The sequence below is a fragment of the Rhinopithecus roxellana genome, chromosome 5 (genome assembly GCF_007565055.1).
Source record: "Rhinopithecus roxellana isolate Shanxi Qingling chromosome 5, ASM756505v1, whole genome shotgun sequence".
Lineage (NCBI taxonomy): Eukaryota > Metazoa > Chordata > Mammalia > Primates > Cercopithecidae > Rhinopithecus > Rhinopithecus roxellana.
Genome location: NC_044553.1, coordinates 81,952,932 through 81,968,853, shown reverse-complemented (window position 1 = coordinate 81,968,853; position 15,922 = coordinate 81,952,932). Strand labels below are relative to the sequence as shown.

Sequence of the window (15,922 nt, the reverse complement as noted above, 5' to 3'; positions counted from 1 at the left end):
TACAGTTTAGATGGAGGGATTTGAAGTACCACATAATTAAGTGCTAAATGAGTGGAAAATGTGAGTGCTCTAGGCTGTTCAAAAAATAGAAGAATGTGTTTGGAGTAGTCATAGTGAATTTTAGTGGGCAGGTGGAGGGGTAACGTTTTCTAAGTAAGGCAAATGGTGTTAGTAAAAGCACGGTGGCAGAAATTAATAAATGAGTGGGCTGGTAAGCATAAATAGTTATACTGATATTCACCAATAAAAAGGGTTCATGCTGGGGAGTAGCAGCAGTTAAGTTGGAGAAAATCGTGATTCAGGTTGCCGGGGACTTTGCCCGGCTAAGGAGTATCCCTTTAGTCCTGAAGGGAATTAAAGGCTTTTAAGAAAAGTGGATTAGGGAGATTAATTTGTTGGTGGAAGGTAGAATGGTTTAGAAGAGGAGAAATTGGTGGTAATAGGAGACTGCTGGGTATGAGTTGATGCCGGGATTCGCCAGAATGGTTATCTGGCAACGTAAAGGAAGGGTTGAGCAGGAGAAAGATTGTGGAGACTAGACACTGGGGAAGGATATATGAGGTTCCAAGTCTGAGTGAGCAGGAAAATGTTGGTTTCACTAAGACAAAGAAAAAGGGCCGGTCTGGGGGAAGACGTGGATACTTACTGCATCTGGATCGTTGGCAGGATACGTGGGCCATAATGTCTAAAGTAGATAATTGCCACACAAAAATGGATCAGAGCTGCAGTTTGCATGACTCTGCTCCAAGGTGGGCTTGGGTGGGGTTATTAGATTTTGTACATTCAGCTTTGTCCTTTTCAGGCGGGAGAGAGCATCTGCTGTCGAGTACTCTCAGTCCCCAGGAGGACTATGAGCTAGTCAGAAAATATAATTTTAACAGGATTAGCCAAGAGATGAGCAAATGTCAAATGGCGATTTGGTAGTATGTCATGGCTGCTAACTTTGACATGCTAAGTGTAACATTATTAATGGCTTCTATGCATGGCTAAGAGGGTTAACACTTAGCAAAATTAGGTCCCTGGATTTTTGTCCTGCTCTTATATTTTATGGGCACGATAGAGTGTGCTACCTTGGGCAAACGATTTAGCCTCTCTGTGCATTAGCTTCTGGTTTATAAAATAGGAAGCTTGTGTGGCAATATTCATAAACATTTTGAGAGCCCCGGAGAGCACCGTAGGATTGTCTTTCTCCCCCTTGCCCCAGTGACTGAGTCAGTCATTTGGAAAGGTCAGCTTTTTCACTGGATACTTTCAATTGCTATTCCCTAAGTCAGTTAATTAGTATTTTTCTAAAATGCTCCTAACAGTCCAGAGCTGAAAGATGTAGTCTCTAACTGCCTTTTCTACTCTCTGGGCCTGCCAGTCCTGCTAACCCCTTTTCACCCAGTGGCTATTGCCATGTGACTCCCACCTCTAGGTTCTGGGATCCATCCCAGTCATTTTGGAGGGCAACTAGAGCTTTATATTAACACTCTGGGACTTCAACATAAGGCAACCATGCTCAGTGTGAAATTTGGTCCTAGTTCTAGGTATCAGGCTCCTGCTTTGTTTGTAAGTCTCACTCTGTCCCCCAAAATCCAGCCTTTGAATATTTCTTTTGTCCTGTTGAGTCCTGAAACTTGGGCCTTCAGTGAATATCTCAGTAGCTCAAGGATCTGAATTCTGTTTTCATCACTTCCCTGTAGAAACTAAAGGGCAGACCTAGAAAACCCCAGCACTGAAGTTGGGGCCTTGCTATAAGCAACACACTTTCTCAAGGCTTGCCATGATTTCCCAATTTTTGCCCGCTCCTGGATTTTCCAAGGCTGTGTGTTCCAGCTGTCCATTGGCTTACAACACCCACATTCTCTGTTTAACAGGCCTGATGCCGGCTGCCTTCCTGGCCTGCTGCCGGTTCCATATCCTCCAGATACCGCATTCTGGCTGAACGTTTACACACCAGCTGGGTTGGCCTCTGATTCCATGGATGTATCTGGTTCTAGTTTCCATTTCTCCCCATCCACCTCACCCTCATTACAGTTAATCCTTTTATATTAAACCATAGCGGATCTTTGCTGTTGTGGAAACTGATGTGGTATTGGAATTTTGTCCTTGTTTACATCTTTCTTTGTGTTGGAAAGGTTGGGATTACTTCCAAAACCTTCCCAGAGAGCTTTCCTGTCTCCTTTAGGGAAAACAAATGAAAACTTGACAATAGCTGGTATCTATGACACCAGCTTCAAGGCCACTATTTTAATTGTAAAATTGCATTATTTAATCATAATTTTGCTTTTAGATGTACAAATATATTTTAAAGTATATTTTGTCCAGTGTTTACTCACATCTCTCAATTTCAAGGTATCTTACTGGAACTCAATGGCTTCGTGGTTATAAGGACATAAATCAAGGCTAGGGACAGTGTGGTGTTCTACAGTGGTAAGGTACATTAGAATCCTCCAGAGGACTTGTGAAAACAGATTGCTTGGTCCCACCCCACAGAGTTTCTATGGAGTGGTGCCCTAAGAATTTGCACTTTGACGACAACTAGTCATATATTTAAGCTGGTCACAGATAACCAGAAGGTGCTGAGCTGTTCTTAATCAGTTCAGACTTTTACCTGAAATGGATATTAAGGTGGAGAGCCTTGAGAAATGAACTTCCAAAGTTCAGTACATGCAGTTAGCATGACTGCTGGTTTTAGAGTTCTCAACCACCTTACTGCTTATGAGCAATAAGTGGCCATAAGCATTTGGACAATCACTTACTTGAGTTTACAGGTTTTCTCATCCATAAAATAACAATAGCTGCTATGCTGCCCTCAAAGGGTTGTCCTGAGGTCTGAATGAAATGGGTGTGACAGTGTTTGAGCAACTATAAAGTGGTATGGCACTGGGAGGTATTGTAACGGTTTTTCATTACTCTTCTTAAAATATCACCAATTTCCTTTGGCTCTTGTTTCCCTCATTAATTATAGCAACTTTAATCTGGGAATACAGAGTACTTTTATTGCCATAAAAGCCAAAACTTCAATAAACTCAGACTTCAAACTTTTTTAGAAAATTTTATTCAATGAGATCAGACACGCCTCATAAACATTACGCAGAGCCAAGAATCATTCCGTTTTTACAGCTATAAAAAGAGACCTACAAGACCCTGTTGTAATTTGGGGTGGAGTCACAGTTAATCTTTTTCAACCCTGTTGAGATTGGCCCATTGATAAAAATGGCTGCTAGTTACAGCACATTTAAAAATACAATCACCGCGTTCAAAGGGTAACCTGTCCACTCCGTACTTCCATGTTCTGTGCCACTTCTATTAACTTGTCTTTGGAAGTAGTACATTCTCCCAATCTGGAAGCGGCTATTTTTTCCTCACACACGGGCCAACACAGTTCTTGCTCAACTTGGGTGCGTTTATGACTTTTCAACAGTGTCATCAGCCTTCAGTATTCTTCCAGGCCTTCAATATCTCAGGTGGTTAGCTTCAGTTGTTCCTAGGTCTTTCATAAATATCATAAATGACAGGCAGGACGCTTTTCTGGAGTCAAGGTTTGTTAGTTTCGAAGTCGGAAAGACCCCGTTTAGAGACTGGTAGGTGAACTTGCCAGGGAGTCTACCAGGGGCAGAATGGGGTCCCCTGGACCTGCCAGCCGCGTCTCCGCACCTCCGCAGTCCCCGGGGCCCCGGCCCCGGCCCCGGGCCGCGTTGTCGCGCGCTTCCCCCGGACGTCAGCAGGAGGCGCCCGCGGCGGCCCAGGCGCGGCGCGCACCCGCGGTAGCCGGCCCAGGGGGCGGAGGGAGCGGAGAGGAGGAGCTGGAGGGGGCGCGGCTTCCTCTCCGTCGCTCCCGGGCGCCGGGCCTCTTTCTCTGCCGGGGCCAAGGCTGGCGGCCGGCGGGGGTCGCGGCGGCGGCAGCGGGGGCGCTGGCGGGCCGCGGGTGGCGGGGGCCGGGCCGCGGCTCCGGGTGTTAGGAGACAAGATGGCGGCGGCACTCCGGAGGCCGGTCTCCTCCTCTCCGCCGTCCTCCGCCCCGCCGCTCGCCGCCTCCTCCTCCCGGGTCTCCTCCTCCTCGTTCGCTGCCTCCTCCTCCTCCTGCAGCAGCACCAGCGACCGCCGAGGCGCCGGCTCGCTCTCCCGGAGCTCCGGAGGGGGATAGACGGGGCAGCTGCAGGCTCCGGCGATCGAGGCCGAGCTGGGGCCGGGGCGGGGACGGCGACGGCGGCGGAGGCGACGGCGGCGGCGCCGGGTGGGGATGGGGTCGCAGACGCTGCAGATCCTCCGACAGGGGGTGTGGGCCGCGCTCAGCGGGGGCTGGTACTACGACCCGCACCAGGCCACCTTCGTGAACGCGCTGCACCTCTACCTGTGGCTCTTTTTGCTGGGCCTGCCCTTCACCCTCTACATGGTGAGTGTGGGGGCGGGGAGCGGGTGGCTCCTTCCCCTCGACCCGGTGGGGCGTTGCTGGGGTCGCGCCCTCTTCCTCTTCCTCGGGGTCTCGTCCCCTGGGGGCCGCCACCCGCTCGGTGTGAGGCTCCCCCGCCCGCGCTGCGTGCTCCCACTCCTCTCTTCGGGGCTCCCCCGGTTTCGGCGGTGACACGAGCAAGGAGCCCACGGCAACCCGCGCCGGCTGCCCCCGCCCGCTCACTGGGAAGCGGCAGCGTCCTAGGCCCCTTCTCGGGGTTCCCTCCCGCGGCCACCCGGCTAGGGCGTCCCCGTCGGGGCCCACCGCCCGTGGGGCTGTGTGGCAGGCGCCGAGCGCTCTGCGCCTTTAGGGGACCCCGCATCCATCCTTGGCTCGCTGGGTTCCTTGGGCACCGGGCACTGCCCGCCCCCGCCGCGGCCCTCGCCCGGGGCTCCCGGGAGAGGCCGCCCGCCGCCTCGCCGCTAATCCGCGTGCGGAGCCCCGGGAGCGCGTGGGACCGTGCGGCTCTGCTCTGAGTGCGTGTGTGGGTCGTCCGGGGTCGTCCTCCAGGGGTCCTGGGTGGTGACTGAAAACCCAGCTCAGAACCTTCCTGCCTCTAAAAAACCGTTGTTGTGCTTCGCAGCGGTTCTTTTCTGTTCAGCCCCGTGGCTGGTGACCGTGGTGCTTCCTGGCCTCCCTGGGGGAGGGAGCGGGGAGATACGGGGAATCTGGCTGGCATTTCAGCGAATTTGTTTGGGTTGGTTCAAGGCCTTTGGCGGATAGGAATAGGGAGAGTACTGCCTGTTGCTGAATTCGGTGCGATCAGCTTCTCTGAATCATCTGTGTTTTTAAAGCGACATTGAAAGTTGTTAAGCATAGTTTTTAAAGCACTTTAGGTTAGGGTGGGGCGTTAGGGAAACTCGTGTGGACAGAGATGATACTTAAAGCTTCTCACAAAATTTTAAAGTAGTCAGAGGGGAGGAAAGGATCTGAGCTTTTTATTTTAGGAGAATTCGTTTGAATATATTTCTGCAAACTTTGAGGTTCTTCGTGGAGCTAGAGACAGGGTGCTGAGTTAGAAAATCCCGGAGTATCACTATGAGAAGTGCAAAAGGTGAGGACACCCAGTTCTTCCCTAAATGAAGCTCAATTTCACTAATTGGCAGGAAAATTGCTTGGGGGAAGATGTGCTAAATTTCACATTCTCAAGCAGATTCACATTTTTCGTTGAAATTGTTTTGAAGGGACTTATTGTTTGAGGTTAAAAAAAGCAATTAAGAAATGCTGATGGCTTGTGGCTTATTTTATTAGGGGGACTTGTTCAGTCTTGTTGCATTCTGAACATTTATCGTGAAGTGTTATATTTTTCAATTAATTCTGGCCTAGGGAGTTCTATTTGCACTACTATACCTTCCAGGAATATGACATCATTAATGAACGGGTTAATTACTTTGGGTGTAAGAATCCTCAGGCTGTTACAGCATTTTCAAAGCAGGTATCTTTTATGTCCAGAAGAATTGTAGATTTAAAACTGAAAATGAATTTTGAGAGGTAAGGATTAGTTTCTGGGTCCAGTATAAGATTTCTTTGTTAACATTTGCGGTAAACTGTGTGGTCATGGTTAAGTCTCTTTGTGTAATTAGCAAATGTTGCTGAAAGAATATTAGAGCAAATGGAAACCAATACATTGAGTTTATTTTCTTCATTTTGGGAGTTCAGTTAAACTGAATTCTCAAATGTTTGAGTGTCTACCACGTACTAGACACTTTCTGAGATTGCGTCTGACTTCCTTGTCTCAATTAATGGCAGTCCCACTCTTCCCAAACCTTTTAAAAACTCTCATTGATTATTTTCTTTCTTCACATCCAGTTCATCAGCAAACCCTGTATCTTCAAAACCTAACTAGACTCCTCCTCCTCCTCTCACCACCACCATCATCATCACGGCTGCCGTCATTCCCTTGGTTCATCACCTGGATTCTCTCTCCTGGATTATTGCAGTTCTCTAATGAGGTTCAATGCTTTTGTTCTTTATTCTCCACACAGAAGCCTCTGTGATTCTTTCAGATCATGTCATTCTGCTCTCAGAGCCTGCCCTCTCGTGTGTCTCTATTCTCACAACCACATACACATTTGCCGCCTTGCTCTTCTTGCCGAGAAGTATGTTCCTGCTTCAGTGCCTTTGCGCTTGCTTTTCCCTCTGTGGATGACTCCTCTTTTCCAGATACCTGTGTGGCTGCTCCACTTTTTGCAGGTTCTCGTATATGTGAGGCTTTCTTTGATAGCTTGTGTAAAATAGCAACTTTTCTGGCTCTCACAACACTCCGTAGCCCACCTTTTAAAATAGTATGGTGTTTATTCCTAGCTGATATCTATTTATTTGTTTTTATGTCTTTCTTATCTTATTAGAATATAAGCTCTGAGAGGGCAGGAACTTAGTTTCGTTCACTGCTGTATTTTTAGGACCTAGATGAGTGTAAAGCACATGGTAGTACTCTGATGAATGATTGAGAAGTGGACAAGACACAGCTTCTGCTTTCAAGGAACTTAAAATCTAGCCTGGGGCTAATGAGTTGTTACTGTTAGAACAACTATTAGAACTGCTAGGAAAGGGTAAGTAAAGAGGGACCCTGATCTTATAGTCAGGAGATGAATCCTAGACCAGGGGTGGTCAGGAGAGAGGATTTGTAAACATTTTAGGAAACATACTAGGAAAAGGTAGACAGTTTGAAGTATATACCAAAAATAAGGCAAAATCGATCATTTTGTGTTGAAATCTCAGACAGCCATAGGTTATTGTTTGCATGCTCTTACAATAGTAACTATAAGTGATAATGACTATTTTAAATAAAAGTATATTTATAGGTTCTTTAACCCCGTGACCTCATGAGGTTTTGCTGTTAGTAGGCAAGTTGTGAGCTGGGATTTACACAGAGCTTTCTGAAGGCAAAGTCACTGTACAGGCTGCCTTTTATTTATTCCTCCCAAAAAAGTGCCTAAATTTGTGGAGAGATCGTACATTGAGTTAGGAAAGTCTTAGGACTTTTTGTATAGGATTCAAACACTTTTGGTGTCTATTTAGGAGCGTTTGTGGATATTTGAAAGGTGGACTCTCTCTCTATATATATCAACTAGTTAAAAATATTTTAAGTAGTGAAAATGGAGAAAAAAATTTTGCTTCATAATTCTGATTGTCCTGTTTCCCTTAAGGTACTCATTCTTTTTTTATCTAGTTACAGTTATTTTTGTACATGTCACAGATGATGAGCTTTAGGGGGTGGGTGGCATTTTTGTGTGGTGGAAAGCAAATTGGAATTAGTGTCTTGATTTTTGAATCTTGGCTTTGTTACTGATTGTGTGTCCTGTAGGCAAGACTCCACCTTTCTGAACTGTGATTTACTCATTTGTGAGATATTTCATGGGTGTTTTGCAAGAAAATATTTATGAAAGAGAAGAAATTGTTTACCTTCAGAATGGCCTTCAGTAAATGTCATTTGAAAAAATGGCTATTTGGAAGTGTTTCCTCTATAATGCTGTATGACTGGAGGAGACTAAATAGCTCTGGATTATTAAGTCAAATCATTTTCATAACATATTGCTCAATATATTGTTTTCCTCTATAAAGCAGTATATCCCTAGGTGATGAAATAGAACATTAAAATTTACGGCCAGGCACAGTGGCTCACGCCTGTAATCCCAGCACTTTGGGAGGCTGAGGCGGGCGGATCACAAGGTCAGGAGATCGAGACCATCCTGGCTAACATGGTGAAACCTTGTCTCTATTAAAAAAAATACAAAAAATTAGCTGGGTACGGTGGCAGGCAGGAGAATGGCGTAAACCCGGGAGGCGGAGCTTGCAGTGAGCCAAGATTGCGCCACTGCACTCCAGCCTGGGCAACAGAGCAAGACTCTGCCTGAAAAAAAAAAAAAAATCAAAATTTATTAAGTTAGTGGTTCCCAGACTCCAGTTGACATTGGAATCACTTGGCAATGTTAACGATGTGCAAGCCCTTTCTTATTCAGTAGATCTGGAGTATGACCTATTGATTTGTATTTTATAAACACTCTAGGTAAGTTTAAATAACTTGATGAATATTCCTAACTCCCAGCCCCTGACTGACATCCAGCTGCTACTCAACATACCTCTTGGCTGTCTCACAGACATCTCAAAAGTATCATGCCCAAAAGCTTCTGATTTCCCCTGTAAGCAACACTGCCACAGAACGTTTTTCCTCACTCTGTCATGTTAGTTAATGGCACTGTCTTGTATCTAGTTGCTTATCCTCCACCCCTTGCTTTTGAGCAAATCTTACCACTTTCTGCTCTGAGTAAAAGACATAAATCTGTGTCATTCTTTGAAATATTCTCTAAAGATTTTCTTTGGCACTTAGAAAAAAATCCAGAATCTTTATCAAGCCCTCACCAGAGCTTATTCTGCCTTTGTTTACAGTTTGTGCAGTTTTCCCACTGTGGTGTAGTCACACTGCCCTTCTTTCTGTTACTTTAGCCCACTGAGCCTTTTCGTCCTGTGAGACCTCTCTGCACGTGTTGTGCCTTCTGAAAGGACACTTTTCCCTCTTGCTCTTTGCAAAGCTGGCTGCTACTTAATCTTTAGGGCTGGACTTCCATATTATCCCCTCACAGAGGCCGAGCCTGATAGCCATAAAGAGGTTCCCTCTCTTTTTTTCATCATTCTGTCCCATAACTTTCTTCCATAGCACTTACCACAAACATGTATTTTTTGTTTGCTTACTTGTTTGCCCGCTCTAACACCTTCCACTCTCATACCTTGTAAATTCCATGAGGGCAGGGGCCAGGTCTGATTTACTCATCCGTGTTTATCAAGTGTCTGCATGACTGCTTGGCTCATATTAGGATCTGAAGAAGTATTTGTTGAATGAATTTTTTTTTATACATGTGAAGCTTTTTTAGACTTGTTAACTGACGTAGAATAGTTGGAGGTGGAGGGAGAACTGTGGTAGGCTGTGTTATATGGTGGAGCTGCTTACTTAGGGGTTAGGTTCAGTGTCAGACTCTAAGACAAAAATCAAATATAAAATTACTGAAAAATCAAATACAAAATGACCCTTGAAAAACAAATCATTGAAAGTGCAACACATATGGCTTCTTGTGCATACAACTGTGCAGTTATATATACATACATGATATATACAGTAATATATACCACATAAATCTGTGAAGAGATTATATTCAGACTAAATCATTAACAAAATTTATAAAGGTTTCAACATTTCCTTCTTGGTTGTCTTCATTGTTTTCTGTAACTGATCTTTATCATCTTTAGAATGATACATCTTTTATTAGTGAGGATTACTCTAAAGCTCTCAGGTCATTTTCTTCCCCCCAGTTTAAAAGTATTTAAAGATCATTTTAAACAAGATTTAGTTAAGATGACTAAAACAGGGATTTTCATATTTTAAAATTTATATTTCTCTAAAAGTTTAGATCAAGCTAGAAAAGTTACTATGCTATAAATTAGCAATTGTACATATGATTTTTAAGTATTATTTTCTGCATCCTTTAGGGAAAGGTTAATGACTAGTAGATGGCCTGTTTAAATCTACAGCCTGTGCCTTTTACCAGTATTTTCAATATTTAGGATCAAGGTGAATCTAATAATTTCCATAACTGGTCATGGCACAGATATAACTCTTATCTATTATATTACCTATAATAAATTAAGGGTACACTGTCCAAAGATGGTTTACACAGAAAACCATCTACCGTATGTTCTCACTTATAAGTGGGAGTTAAACATTTGGGTACCTACAGATACACAGAAGGGAACAATAAATACTGGGGATTCCAAAAGCAGGTAGTGGGCAAGGGTTGAAAAACTATCCATTGGCTACTGTGTTCACTACTTGGGTGATAGCATCATTAGAAGCCAAACCTCAGCATCACTTAAAATGCCTATGTGACAAACCTGTACATGTACCTTGCTGAATCTAAAAGAAAAAAGACAAATGAGGTCTCCAGGAAAGCAGCCATGTTTGTCAATTTGTAGAAAAGTGTATTAATTTACAAAAAAAACAGTCGATTTATAAAATGTTCTGTCTTTTGTTACATAAAGGTGGAGTGTTTTCTCCTGCTTGAAAATTACTGCAAATCATAAAATCATTTGGTAATTAGAAAACTAGGAAAGTTTCTATTTTTTTTCCCAGCCTTTGAATACACAGATTCAATCAGGTAATTTGCTTTCTCTAGTTGACTTTACTGAGAGTTAAAGTTTTCAACATTTTATTAAAGAATTTTCAAACGTATAGGAAAGTTGAGAAAATTGTACCCACCACCTGGATTCTGTGTTTTTAAATATTATGTCTCCGTCTGTTTTATTCCTCTATCTGTCCACCCTTTTTTAGGGAGATGCATGTAAAGTAAGTTACACTTCTATACAAATCACCCCTAAACTCTTCAGCAGGTGCATTGTCAGGTAGGGTTCTAAAGGCACGATCTTCAGCGAACCATTCAGTGAGTTTTGATAAATGCACACATTTGCGTAGTGTAGACTTGGCATGTTGTAGAATATCAGCATCACTCCAGATAGTTTCTGCTTGACCTTCTGAGTCAGTCCTCTCATCCTTGTTCTGACTTTTTCCATTATAAATTAGTTTATCCTGTTCTAGAGTTTCATATAAATGGAATCATGTAGCACATGCTTTGTGTAAGCCACCTTCACTCAGCATAACGTGGTTGAGATTAATTCATGGTGTTGAATCAGTAGTGTTGTTCCTTTTTATTGCTGAGTAATATTCCTTTGTATGGCTGTGCTACAGTTTGCTTACCTTTATCCGTTCCCATGTAGATGAGCAGCTAGGCTTTTCCCAGTTTTTGGCTACTATATGTAAAGATGTCAACACGAGGATAGGTTTTATCAGAACTCAAAGACATTGGAAAACTTTACTGAATCGCAAAACCCTTTTCTCTTTTCAAATAAGACCATGTTTTAATTTAAAAATCTTTTTGTTCTGATTTATTTGTCTAAATCAGAAATTATAGATAAGTAAAAAGAAAATACAACCATTGGTAATTCCATCACCCCTGTCTGGGGAACATTTTAGTAACCAAAATATATTTGGAGTTTTAAATACTTCTTTGCTTACAAAAATGGGCTCATAGAATTCAAACTGTTTTCGAGTCTCCAGTTTTCACTTTAAATTATGAGTGTTTCCATGGGTGAGAGGAAGTGGCTTTTTAATAGCTCTGTAGTAGATCATATGTGTTACAGTTTAATCATTTCCCTCTTACTGGTTATGTAAGTCATTTCCAGGTTTTAGCTATTTAGAAAACAGTAGGGTGAATATTCTTGTAGTTAAATATTTGTACTAGTGTTTTGTATAAATTCCTAAAAATAGACTTGTTGGATTATATTCTTTGATAAATACTCATTTTACAAGTATTGAGTGAATCTTTATATTGAGAGAGAATATAAATATGAGAATGAGAAATGGGTAGATAATGCAGGGTTCCTGGAATACAAAATAGTATTGTGGTCCAGAAAGCACATGTGGTAAAGGATTATCCTCAGAGGAGGAAGGAAGGAGGCAAGGATGAATGCTCATGGAGGAAGGGTTAAACAGTTCATGGGAAAAGTTGAGGTTCATCTTTTATGATTTATATAATCTCATCAAAGGACAAAGTGAATGTGTTCTGTTGAGAGTGGAAGAAGAAGAGGTGAGGCAGATATTTAAGATTTGAGGAAGATCCCCCAAATGTGACATGCTATTCTTACTTTTGGTGTGTGGAAAAGTGATCAAGGGATGGTAGGATTGTTGAACAATTTTGAAGGTATCTTTGAGATTGGAGAACATGAATTCAGAGTGTTGAAGAGGAATGTTCAGGAGAGAAATTTGGGGTAAAATTTACTTGCAAGTTACCAGCATATAGATCTTCTGGGAAAAAAGTTTATCTCATTAAAAAGAAAATGGTCTTGGACAGAATTCCAAGGCCTAAACAGCATTTAGAAATTAGCAAAGGAAGACAGAGTTGTAAAATGAAGACGAAAAAAGAGCCAGGGAAAGAGAGTACAGGCGTACCTTGGAGACATTGCAAGTTTGGTTCCAGATCACTGTGATAAAGTGAATATTGCAATAAAATGAGTCACAAATTTTGTGGTTTCCCAGTGCATATAAAAGTTATATTTACACCATGCTGTAGTCTGTTAAGTGTGCGGTACCATTGTGTCTAAAAATACAATGTATATACCTTAATTAAAATACACATTATTGCTTAAAAATATGCCAAGGATTACCTGAACCTTTGGCGAGTTGTCATCTTTTTGCCTGTGGAGGGTCTTGCCTAAGTGTTGCTGAGTGATCAGGGGGTGACTGTTGAAGGCTGGTTTAAGAAATTACTGTGGCAGCAATTCTAAGAATTGCCATAGCAATTTCTTAAAAGAAGACAACAATGAAGTTTGCAACATGAATTGACTCTTCTTTTCATGAAAGATTTATCTGTACATGTAATGCTGCTTGATAGCATTTTACCAACAGTAGAACTTCTTTCAAAATTGGAGTCCGCTGTCTCAAATCCTGTTACTGCTTTGTCAGCTAAGTTGATGTACTATTCTAGATCTTTTACTGTCATTTCAACAGTGTTCACAGCATCTTCACCAGGAGCAAATTGGATCTCAGGAAATCACTTTCTCTGCTCACCCGTAAGAAGCAACTCCTCATCTATTCAAGTTGTATCATGAGATTACAGCAATCCAGTCACATCTTCAGGCTCTGCTTCCAATTCTAGTTCTCTATTTTCCCCACATCTGTGGGACTTCCTCTACTGAAGTCTTAAACCCCTCAAAGTCATTCACGACGGTTGGAATAAACTTCTTCCAAACACCTTGTCAGTGTTAATATTTTGACCTCCCATGAATCCTGAATGTTCTTAATAGCATCTAGAAGAGTGAGACCTTTCCAGAAGGTTCTCAGTTTACTTCAGATCCATCAGAGGAATCACTGTCTGACAGCCTTATGAAATGTATTTCTTAAATACTAAGACTTGATAGTCAAAATTTATCTCTTGATCCATGGGGCTGGAGATGTTGTGTTAGCAGGCATGAAAACAACATTAATTTTCTTCTATGTCTCTGTCAGAGCTCTTGGATAACTAGGTACCTTGTCAAGAAGCAGTATTATTTTGAAAGGAATCTTTTTTTCAGACCAGTGGGTCTCAAAGGTGGGGTTAAAATATTCAGTAAACCGTGCTGTAAACAGATCTGATATCTTCTGGGCTTTATTGTTCCATTTATAGAATACAGGCAGAGTAAATTTGTAATAATTCCTAAGGGCTGTTGGATTTTTGGAATGGCCAATGAACATTGACTTTAACTTACAGTCACCGGTTGCATTAGACCCTAACAAAAGAGTCAGCCTGTCTTTTGAAGCTTTAAAGCCAGATATTGACTTACCTTCTTTGGCTATGAAAGTCCTAGATGGCATATTCTTCCAGAAGGTTGTTTTATCTACACCAAAAATCTGTTGTTTGGTGTAGCCACCATCAGTGATCTTATCTAGATCTTCTGGATCACTTGCTGCAGCTTCTACATCAGCACTTGCTGCCTCATGTAAACTTTTATGTTATGGCAACAGCTTTCTTTAACCTCATGAACCAACTTCTGCTAGGCAAACTTTTCTTTTTCAGCTTCCTCACCACTTAGTCTTCATAGAATTGAAGAGAGCTGGGGCCTTGCTGTGGATTAGGCTTTTGGCTAAAGGGAAAGTTGTGGCTGGTTTGATCTTCTATTTAGACCACTCAAACTTTTTCCATATCAGCTATAAGGCTGCTTTGCTTTGTTATTTATTTGTGTGTTCACTGGAGTAGCACTTGTAACATTCTTCAAGAACTTTTCCTTTACATTCAGAATTTTACTTTTGGTGCATGAAGCTTAGCTTTCTACCTGTGTTGGCCTTTGATGTGCCTTTCTCACTAAATTTAATCATTTCCAGCTTTTTATTTAAAGTGAGAGACATGTGACTTTTCCTTTCACTTGAACACTCTTTACCATCATAGGTCTATGGGCAAGGTTGATGGTGCTCCCATCAACAGATCTCTGATTTTACTATTTCATTTTAGAATTTATACTATTTTAATTCTAAAATAGTAAAATCAAAGATTACTGATTACAGATCACTATAACAGATATAATAATGAAAAAGTATGAAATATTGAGAGAGTCACCAAAATGTGACACAGAGACAAAGTGAGCACATGCTGTTGGAAAAATGGTGCTGATAGAGATGTGCTCCACAGAGGTGTCACCGCTTTTCAATTTGTACAAAATGCAATATCTTTGAAGCACCGTAAAGCTAAGCGCAACAACATACGATCTGCCTGCATTTTGCAGAGGAGGATGGTTAAAAACGCCAAATTGCCTTCTAGGAAGGTAGTGCTAATTTAAATCTCTGTCAACAGTATTGAGAGTACTTGTTTTCCCACTCTCAAACAACACTTTTCCAAAACAGGGTGTTACTGTTGTCAATTTCTTTTTGAATGGAGTGCTGGTGGTGGTTTTCTTTTTAAACAAAGTCTTGTTCATCACCCAGGCTGGAGTACAGTGGTGTGATCATAACTCCCTTCAGCTTCAAATTCATAGGCTCAATGGATCCTTCTGTCTCAGCTTTCTGAGTAGCTGGGACTACAGGCATGTGCCACCACACCTAGCTACTTTAAAAAATTTTTTGTGGAGGCGGGGGTCTTGGTGTGTTGCCCAGGCTGGTCTCAAACTCCTGGCCTCAAATGATCGTTCTACCTTAGCCTCCAGAGTCACTGGGATTACAGGCATGAGCCACTGCACCCAACTCAATGGACGATTTGATAAAACATTCAGTAGTAAGTATCAGTAATATTTTGTCCTTGACAGTAGACAGAAATTTTCTTAAAATATTTTTAAAATTTCAACTTTTTTAGTCCAAATTAAGGATGTTTACTGCACTAACATATATTGTGTAAGAAATTTGACCTGATTTTTCCTATTCTTTGTAATTAATTTTCACAGCAAGCAACTGACAAGCAGAAATGTTTCATTGAAAGAGACTGCCTCCTTCTGTTACTTAATCTGAGTTAAATCAAATGATTTTCTGTGTCTCTGAGGAAAGCTGGTGGGGATAAGAATTTTTTGGCAGGTGAGTTGAGACACCTGAGAGTAATAATGCTAGAATGGCACAGACTAATAATATGGAGAAGAGAAACATTCTGTAGAGTTGACTGCTGTTGACTTCTTCAGCATATAGATGAACTTTACTAAATACTGTAGATGAAGTAAGTAGCTACTGATTCTGGTTCTTCTGGTTTCTCTGCTTGTCCTCCCCAAATAGGAGATGCTTTATTTGGTAGAATTGTAAAACAGTTCAGAGTTCTTTTGTCCCTGGAACCTGAGCAGTTGCATCTTTTATAACTTGCACTGTTAGTGTTAGTTGCTTTGTGTTTCAATAAAGGAAAGAAAACCTAGGGAAAAGGAAGCCATTTCCTTTGAGGTTTTAAGGGGGAAAAAAAGTTGCATTCTGTAGAGCTTTGAACAAGCCAAACA

The 15,922-nt window shown here is 42.0% G+C and overlaps 1 protein-coding gene across 9 annotated transcripts in view; it reads left to right on the top strand.

Moving 5' to 3' along the window:
• The first annotated feature begins 3,787 nt into the window (after positions 1-3,787).
• The window catches only part of PCNX1 (pecanex 1), a 223,015-nt gene continuing 210,880 nt past the window's right edge, over positions 3,788-15,922 (top strand). For 8 of the 9 annotated variants that reach the window (XM_030930409.1, XM_010360624.2, XM_030930412.1 and 5 more), the window contains exon 1: positions 3,832-4,381. In XM_030930409.1, the coding sequence (XP_030786269.1) occupies positions 4,229-4,381 (153 nt within the window). In that variant the 5' untranslated portion in view covers positions 3,832-4,228. Of the gene's footprint in view, positions 4,382-15,922 lie in introns of all 9 variants that reach the window. The other variant, XM_010360621.2, reaches the window with a different exon arrangement.